Source organism: Oreochromis aureus, linkage group 22 (genome assembly GCF_013358895.1).
Source record: "Oreochromis aureus strain Israel breed Guangdong linkage group 22, ZZ_aureus, whole genome shotgun sequence".
Classification (NCBI taxonomy): domain Eukaryota; kingdom Metazoa; phylum Chordata; class Actinopteri; order Cichliformes; family Cichlidae; genus Oreochromis; species Oreochromis aureus.
The window spans coordinates 35,724,621-35,734,425 of record NC_052962.1 but is presented as its reverse complement, the minus strand read 5'-3'; the positions used below and the strand labels follow the sequence as shown (position 1 = coordinate 35,734,425).

The 9,805-nt window shown below is 40.6% G+C and overlaps 1 gene segment (V, D, J or C); it reads right to left on the bottom strand.

Moving 5' to 3' along the window:
- LOC120435641 overlaps positions 1-9,805 on the bottom strand; it is a 33,345-nt gene continuing 23,540 nt past the window's right edge. The window contains 1 exon segment of the C gene segment in view: positions 1-371. Within this exon segment, the coding sequence occupies positions 16-300 (285 nt within the window).

Sequence of the window (9,805 nt, the reverse complement as noted above, 5' to 3'; positions counted from 1 at the left end):
AAAAGAAAAACAGCATCAAAGACTCAGTGATTGACAGCAGGACTGGGAACACTGGTCTCTCCTCAGTATCTCTGAGACCAGAGTCTGGGAGCCCTGGGTGGCCTCACAGGTCACAGAGCCCACCTTCCCCCACTGGTCTGCAGTGAGCGTCAGGGTGCTGCTCCAGCTGTAGAGGCCGTCATTCTGCAGCACTCCAGGAGTCCTGCTCTCCTCCCCTCTGATGCTGCTGCTGCCACTGCTGTCGCTCGTCTTCCAGGACAGACTCCAGTCTGAGGGGAAGCCCTTGTTGGCCACACACATGAGCGTGGCCTTCCCATTCTCCAGCTCCTTGTTGGAGGGACCCAGCACCTTCAGGGCGGGGCGGGTATCACCTAGGAAACACCAATCAGCTTAGAGGACAGGAACCACAATTTGAATTTCTCCGTTAAGAAGTTTCTGTCAGGTGTTTTTTCTGCTCCACCAGTCATTCACTCACACATTGTTTCACTTCCCTTTAAGAAACCTCTCATGCATATCAGCACAGAGAGAATCATCACACAGTTTGACCTGAAATATGTTCAAACTACACTGGAAATAAAAGAAGCAGATGTGGAAACATTTACAGCAGAAGTTTGGCTTTAAAATGATTAGAAGTCTAAATCATGGATGACTGAAGAAATGAGTGGACACAAGCACAGAGCAGCTACTCATTCATATAGATTTGAAATGTTATTGAACAGCTCACATGATTTCAAACTAAATCTGAAACATCTGACACGATAAAAACATCAGAAAGCAAACTTTAACTCATCCAAACAGCAGCTGATGTGGTGGAAATTTACAAACTAATCATAAGATGAAGTTTACTCTTGTCTACATATATTTTACTATGACAGAAATGTGGATTAAACAAGAGACTCTTGAAGAGCTCATCTGAATTAGTCCAGTAAACAAGACACATATCAAAAATAAAATTATTTTAAATAAAAAAATACTTTTCTTTCATCTAAGCAGCTTAACAAGTAGGTCTGAAATAAAATCATAAAATATTTAATGGCAAACACAGTTTAATTAACTTACTTCCAACATCCAGTCTGGTTCATCCACCAAAAGTCCACCACAGTGATACAAACTCATTGAGCCGCCGTACAAAAACCTCTGACTGTAGAGAGACACGGCTCTCTGACTCTGAAACAAACAAACTCAACAAAATAATTCACTGTTTGTATCATTTTTTCAGCTGATGTGAAAACTGAAAATACTACAGTGCATCACATTTAAATAATTAAATAATTTATGTGGAATGTAAAACTTTTGACTTTAAATTGTTGGGACTTTTCCTGATATTAAAACCTCAGAATAACACAGTGGATCCAATTTACAGAAATTTAAATGTTAATTAAAATGCATCAGTGTAAATTAAGACTTTGTTGATTTCCTAAATATAGAAAAATCAGATATATTTGTGTTTGATCCTCTGATAAACTGGCTGATCCACTCCATACAAAGATGCATATATATTGACAAAGGACATAAACATACAATGGTATTGAGCCAGCACTGAACAGCAAGACTAAGGCTACATTCACACTGCAGGTGAAAGTGCATCAAATCCGACTTTTTTGACCCTATCCGACCCGTATCCGATCATGGTATGACAGTGTGAACGGCACAAATCCGATATTTTCATATCCGACCTAGTTTACTTTCGTATGTGGTACTGAATCCGATACATATCTGATGTTTGAGAAAGCGACTGCTGTTTGAATGGTCATGTCGCATTAAATCCGTCTTTTACGTCATTGACACAAGACAGAAGCCAATTATCAGCGCTGGACTAGACAAACGAGAAAGCATGGCGGGGAAAACTGGAGACGAAGGGTGCTTTACTGAGCTTCAGGTCCTGGAAGAATAAATGCCCTTTCACATGCCACCCAGCATTTTGGCAGGAGGAACGAGGAAGGACGGCGGGAAATTTGAGGGCAGACACACCATACGGTTTAAGTGAGTTGTTTTTTTTTTACTTTGGCTACTGATTTGGATCACGAACTTTGGCGGTTGGCATAAACTGGTATGTGACTGGCTGGAATGGCGTCTCAGTTGGATGAGGATGATGATATGGATTTTGGTGAATGGACCCTGGTTGCTGGCGAGGGAAGATCAGGAAGAGGGAGAAGCAGGAGAGAGGAGGCAAGTTTGTTTGGGACACAGACTACTAAACGGAGCTTGGAGGAGAACAGTTCGGAAGAGGGATCCAGGGTTGTCTGGAGGAAAACGGTGAGGGAGGAATTCAAAATAATTCTAAAGTTCAGGAAGGAAGATGAGGATGTGCAGCTAAGCCCGATAGCGTTGTCTAGAGAACTGAAAAGAAGTTTGGAGAAGTTCAGCTGGCTAAAATTCTCAGAGATGGAAACTTACTAATAGGGGTTAAGACAGAAGAACAAAAAAATAAAGTGTTCAATGCTGAAAGCATTTGTAAGAAGACTGTAGGATGCAAAAAGATCTTAGGAGAAAATAAAGTGACACGGGGAGTGATTACAGGTATCCCTGTAGAAGAGGACCCGGAGAATCTCAAGTGATGTATTAATGGTGGTGAGGTCAGCAAAGTAAAAAGACTGTTAAAAACAATTAATGGGGAGAGGGTGAATAGTTTGTCAGTATTATTGGAATTTCAGGAGGCAGTCCTGCCAGAGAGAGTTAAAATAGGTTGCATGAGCTTTCCTGTTAGACCATACGTGCCACTGCCCCTCAGGTGCTATAAATGCCAAAGATACGGACACATTGCTGCAGTTTGCAAAGGGAAACAGAGGTACCCCAAGTGTGGAGGGAACCACCGATATGACAAATGTGGGGATAGTGTACAAGATAAATGCAGCTGTGGGGGGCAGGACAGGGTGAGTTATGGGGGGTGTGAAGTAAGGAAGAAGGCTATGGAGGTCGAGCAAGTCAAAGTAGCTCACAACATAAGTTACGCTGAGGCTGTCAAAAGGGTAGAGAAGGCAAAGGACGAGACAGGAAAGGTTCAACCATCAGCGTCAGAATTAGTACAAACACAAGAAGCTCATACAGGACTGACAGCAGAGAAGATGATTTAGTTTATTGCCTATGTCATAAATTGCACAGATCAAGTGTAACACAAAACAGAGAAAATTAAAATAATTGTGAAAGGAGCAGAGAGGTTCTTTGGCATTAAAGATATATCTTGGGAACATATCAATAAAAGACTTGGAGAGGAGGGGAAAGCAGGAGGACCAGGGGAGAGTATAATCCGATTATTTTACAGTGGAACGCCAGAAGTTTGATTGCAAATGGACAAGAATTTAAAGGATTCATCAAACAATGCAAAAAGAAACCAGACATCATCTGTATTCAGGAGACCTGGCTCAAACCTACTTTAGATTTTGTTATTAAAGGTTATATTAGTGTCCGCAGAGATAGAAAGGAGGGTAATGGAGGAGGATGTGCAACATTTGTGAAACAAGGGATCCACTCTAGAGTTGTAACTTTAGGAACACAGTTAGAATATATTATACTTGAAGTCTGGGGAGGAAATGGCAGCATCAGAGTGATCCAGATAATAAACTGATATCAGTGGATGAACTTGATAGATATTTAAGGGGAAATGTAATTTGGTGTTGGGACTTTAATGCACACAGCACATTATGGGGTAATGGTAATGATCAGAATGGAGCAGTGATTGAGGAATTGATGGAGATAAAGAATTATGTGTGTTTAAATGATGGAAGTGGCACAAGAGTGAATGTTAGAACAGGGCCAGAATCAGCAGTTGACCTCACATTAGTGTCAGACTCATTGGCAGGTATTTGTTCATGGCAGGTACTGAAAGAGACAACTGCAGGCAGTGACCATTATCCTATAATAACAGAGATTGAGTTGAGTATAGAGAAACAGGAAATAAGAGGGGTGAAGAAGTGGTGTTTTAGTGATGCTGATTGGGATACATTTAGAATAGTTAGTGATCAAGAAATGCAAAGGATTGATATGAATGTGGGGGTGGATTAGTTAAATTATTCTATTTGTAAGGCAGTTTTAGAGGCAGCAAGCAGGGTGATAAAGAGGAAAGAAGGTAGAGGGGAAAAGAAGATTGTACCTTGGTGGACGAAGGAGTGTGATAAAGTGATTAAACATCGAAATAAGTCTTTTAAGACATTAAAGAAGAATCACAGTTTTCAGAATTTCATTGAATATAAAATAAAAGATTGCAAGCTCAGGTAAAAAGAACGCAAAGAGGGACTTCTGGAGGGGTTTTTGTAATTCAGTGGGGAGGGAGACAAACATACAGAACATCTGGTCAATGATTAGAAAGATGAATGGTATGAAAAGGGAGTATGGTTATCCAATCTTGAGGGATGGAGAGGTAACCGCAGTAAAAGATGAGGAAAAGGCAAATGTGTTGGCAAAAACTTTTGTTAGAATCCAGTTCAGGCAATGTTAGTGAGGAAGGGCGACGAGGAAGAGAAATGACAATGTCATGGTCCTGGGTCGAGCGACCCAGTGTTTGAGTTTATGTATCTTTTGTGTCTTAGCTTAGTTTACCTTGTTTATTTCTAGATTGCAATTTAGTTTTGTTCCCTTATGTCATCTCCCCCTGCACTCAGTCTCCCTGGTTTCTGCGTCTACGTTTCTTGTCTATGCAGTTATGTTAAGTTCATGTCATGTCTAATCTCCATGTTTCCTGTTTTTACTTTGAAAGTCTATATTCAATGTCAGTGTATTTAGTTTCACTTCTCCTGTCTTGTCGTTGGGTTCATGTGTGTCAGCTGTGCTCCCATGTGTGGCCACTTCCCCTGATCATCCCTCTTGTGTATTTAGTCTCTGTGTTTCATGCAGTCTGTGTCGCGTCGTCTGTGTTTCCACCCTCCATGTTGTCACAGCCAGTCTCTGTATCTGTAGTTATGGTTTCCCGTGTCTTCATAGCTTTTCCTAGTATCATTTTCCCAGTTCAGTTATAGTTTAGTTTATCACTGCGTTTCTGCCTTGTTCGCACTTCTTGTCACCAGCCACAATAAAGGCTCGCTTTCAGTTAAGTTTTCTCCAGCCTACTCTCGTGTGTTCGCACCTGGGTCCACACACACACCACCGCACGGTCTGCCTCCTCAGACTGTGACAGACAATTACAGAGAACAGAGACTTATTGGAACTGGTAGAGGATACAGATGATTCATTAAATATTTCTTTTACAAAGACAGAACTACATTGAGTACTCCGGAAATCTAAATTATCAGCATCAGGAAAAGATCAGGTATACTATATCATGTTGAACCAGCTCAGTGAGTCAGCCAAAGATCTTTTGTTAGAGATGTTGTAGAATTATAGGAATTATTTTAGGGTTACTGTTCATAACCATCATCTTTATCATTGCATTAATTATCATTTCATCCAAGCATTTATTGAAGTGCTGGCATTAGGTTATAATTTGTATTACAGGGGTTATCATAATCAAATATTAACATGTTTATTACAGGTTGTTCTAAAATTTAAAGGTTTTCGAATGTTTTTATATTCTTACACATAGTCTTCAGTGGGGGAGAAGCTGACTGCAGGCTGATAGGAAATGCGTCTGCAGAGCATGTTTTTGCAGAAGTGAAACTGAAAGCAGAGCGAGCGCAACCCAAAGAGTAGGGTGTTTATTCAGTAGATTAAATATATAGTTCCAGTAAGGTTATTATAGGGAGGGATGAGCCTCTGTTCTGGTGAAAGGTCAGAAGTGTAACGGGCTGATGTGAGAGCATTTAAGGGCGAGACATACACATCCAGACACGTCACGCAGTACACAGCATGCACGCCCTTCGCACGCACGCACACACACACACACACCATGGTAGATCTATTTTGGTAGGGCAGAAATGCAGAAGTGTGCCGACGTACTTAGAGGAAGTGCACCAGAGGGAAGCGACAGCGAAGACGAGCTGAGGGGAAGCACCTGGCGTTGACCCGAAGAAGATGTTCTGTTTTAGACTATGCTAAAGTTCATGGAACAGTTTGTGGTTTGGATTGACGTAAGCTGTACTATTGTCTATTTTTGTAAAAGAGGGGGGCTTTGTTATTGTACCCATATAAAACCTTGTCTCATGATTGTAAGTTCAGTTCGACGCTGAAATCTGCACAGCGGTCGGACTCACACATGTGTTTATTAAAATACTGTCTGATTGCACACCGGACTGGATCTGTGGTTATTTATGGATTCTTCTCTCAACATTGAACCCTAACATTTGGGGGCTCGTTCCGGTGAGAGAGAGGTAGAGGGGTAGATGGAGAGATCCGGGGTCCGTGGTAATTGGACGGGCAGACGGTAATCAGTGGTGAAAGTGAGCAGGCATTCCCCGGGGCATTTAAAGGTAAGACACTGCCTGTTGAAATATATTTCCAAAAGGTGTCACATTGGGCATGTCAAATTAAAAGCCTGGTCACTGGAATTACTGGTAAATGTCTGTTTTTTAATTTTGGCGAAATTTTGATGAAGTTTACCGGTTGAAGTAATGATAATGAAGTATAAGTGACAGTACTGAGTAATGAGAATAAAGGAATGAAAAGAGAATTAAAGCAGTTGGAGCTGCTAAGTGAACTCTTAGAATGATAGGGAATTTGGTCAGTGTGTGGGTTCAAGTCCCATTGGTTATGCAATCCTTAAGAACTTTCTCGGAGGTGACGCTCCCTGCTGGATAGAGAAATCTATCCTTCACCTAGCGATGACTAGGGATAGTTTCGGGCAACATTCGAGGAGGACTCGGGAATCTCCAAAACTGTTGAGGGTTGTCCTTAATCTTAATCCTGTTTTGGGTGTAGATTGTTGTTTCAAATTATTCTAAAATTACTTGAGGACGAGGAGTCTGGGACCCTTAAGAAGCGCATTTTTCTCCTTGGTAACGCTTGCGCTAAGGCAGGACGCTGACCTTAGACCTACTAGGACAGTAGGGATAGTACCGTCGACAACGGGGGAGAGGTTGGGAAACTCCGAAATTGCTAGGGGATCGATCGAATCCCCTATTTGCGCTTTTTTGGCTACGATAAATTTGGTTAGGGTATTAGCAATCGGGCCACCGTCAGGGACGGAATACTGGCTAAAATTGGTCGCAAAAAAGTCAGGGACTTTATCGGTCGGACCGTTATGGATAAATTTGTCGAAATTTATAGGATTTAAGAGGCCTAAAATCTGTGCAGTTGTAATTAAAGACGTCTGTAATATAAAATATGAGATCTATGAGTAGGATCAGTCTCTGTGTCAGTGATGCACAGCCGGATGTGCAATGATGGTGTGTAAATGCAAATGAGCAGCAGTGACGCCGCAGAGAGGGTGGTTTCAATTTCGAGAGGACTGAGAGCTTTTTGCTAAATGCCTGTATATAAGAGGTTGGTTTTGCTTATTATGAGAGTGTAAATACAGTTTGAATATATTAGTGTGGATGTATAGTAAATGACTGAATATGGATAGATGTATATTTCGTGAGCCATAAATGTTGGTGTGTTTTATTTTCAGTTATGTGTGTGTGGGGAGAAGCTGTGAGACGATGAGAGGTTTCAGTTTTCTTTTTCTTTTTTTTTTTTTGACTTGCTCTTTCTGATCATGGAAGGCATGTCCAAAATACTCGTATGAAAGCGTATTTTGTGTGATTTTAACTGTGTGAATGCTGTCAGTATTTGATTTGAGTGACTGGGTGATTTGTCTGAGTAAGTGAAAAGGGGGAGTTTGAAAGAAAAGGCAGTGTGTGAGACGATTACTGAATGACTAAAGAGGTTAGAACCTTTAAACGTGTGTATGGAATAAAGGAGTGTGAAATATATTTCTTGTGTGATGAAAAGTAGGATGTGCTAAAGTTTGAAAGTGCTTTTAATTCAAGAAATCCATGAGAGATGTTATGACAGGTTGAGTTTATTTTTTCCGATTGAAAATACATAAGTATATATACTTGGGAAACCCAGTTAAGAGATTATTGGGTGACTGATGCTATAAAACTGACCTAAAGAATGGTCCTGTGCGTGGAGAAGTGTTAGTTGTCCTGATGTTTGGAAGAGCTCTATTTAAAAGTGTGTGTGAGAGGAAGGTGTGTGTGTGTGACTGATGATGTCAGGGGAGCACCCAGAGAAATAGACAGAGTTAAATTCTAAGAAGATGAAGCGAATGCATGTTTTAAGAAAAAGTAATAAAGTAATAAAATTATATTAATTACAGGTTTTAGAAAAGAGACAGACCGAGAGAAATAAATACATGAACTAACAATTACATTAATGAATTGAAAACGCACGTACACAAACTGTTACATGTGAAATTATTGTTGAAAGTTTAATAAAGAAAGCAGTTTACACTCCTTTAATTTCCAGAACCAGTGTGTTCCCTAGGCCTGATAACACCCTTGCCCAGTTGGCCACTGTAGTAGGCGGGCATGGAAGGCTGGACAGCCCATGACGGGTAAGATCCCACCTCGAAACCCTGGGACAACCTAAGGCAAGGCGCAGTCACGATTGCTTGAACCTAAGTCCCGGAGTGACCTTGGAGTCACTGGAGGAGACGGATTTAACAGGTAAGGCCACTGGGCACAGACGCAGGGGAAATGTCATTAACAATGACCAGTGATGAACCAGAGAGAAAATACACACCCTGTCAAAGGAGTTTGAAACACTGCAAAAGAAACATTTATAAAAATCACACATACAAACAGAAAATGCACTAACCTTACAGAGATAAGCTCATGAAGATTAATGCATAGATAGTGATTAAAACTTGGCTAAGAACACAAACATATGTAATTAAATCAGCCTGCTAATTGCATGAGGGTTAAAATGGTGTGAATGTTGAAGAAAATACACTTAAAACACACTTGGATAAAATAGAGTTGTTGTGGAATAACTCAAACGAAGCTGTAAGACAAGGGAGTGAGTTATGGAAAAAAAAACAAAACAAAAGAGAAGTGATTACTTAGGAGTGCTCTTGCACTGATTGATCAAAGTAAGTGATTAGTATAGAAAGAAAATGAAAATAACTCAATAATGTGATAAGGTTTAAACATGTATTCCTCTTGTTAAGTTGGCTGTTGAGCTGTGGGTTTATGCAAATTAGCTGGAGCAGAGACACTTCCTGTGTGCGTGTGTGTCGGAGGCTTTCAGTTCAGTTCAAGAGAGAGCAGTGGCTGTTGAAGAGTATTTGGAGAAACATAATGGTAAAGTATCAGGATATTTGATTACGGTGGTCAGGTCTGTTCAGAGGGGCAGATTTGGACGGGAAATTTATAATTTATGGAGGATACGTTGTTGAAATTGGTTTTTATCTTGTGCTGAATGAACACATGGTAAAGTGAGGAAGGGAGACATTGTGCAAACGGTCCTTGATCTTTTGACGAGGTTTTCGGTGTGTTGAATGGGTGAAATTTAAGATTGTTTCAGATTTTTGAGGCTGTTGTTTTATTTCCAGAGAGGGTGTTTGATTAAGACATGGATATGTCTGAGAGGGGCCCCAAAAAAAATCTTTTGTAGTAGTAAGTGCACTCGGGAAAAAACCTGTCAGGTGATTTTGTTTGGTACTTTGATGAGCTAATAATCAGCTCTCTTTTTTCATTTTTGTTCTAAGCAGGCCTGGAAGAGAGTGAACGGACGGCGCTGACAAAATTACCAAGTACGAAAATCAGGTGGGCTTTACAGAATTATAATTGATTACAATCAGAGACTGAGTGGCGGCAAGTCTCTGTCTAAAAATGATTGCAGCGAGTCAATCCAGTCAAAAGTATAGTGAACTATTTTCCTAAAAAGGAAAACGAAATAAAACAAATGATTGAGCTCATTTTGCTGATGTGGAGCATCTGATGACGTGCGC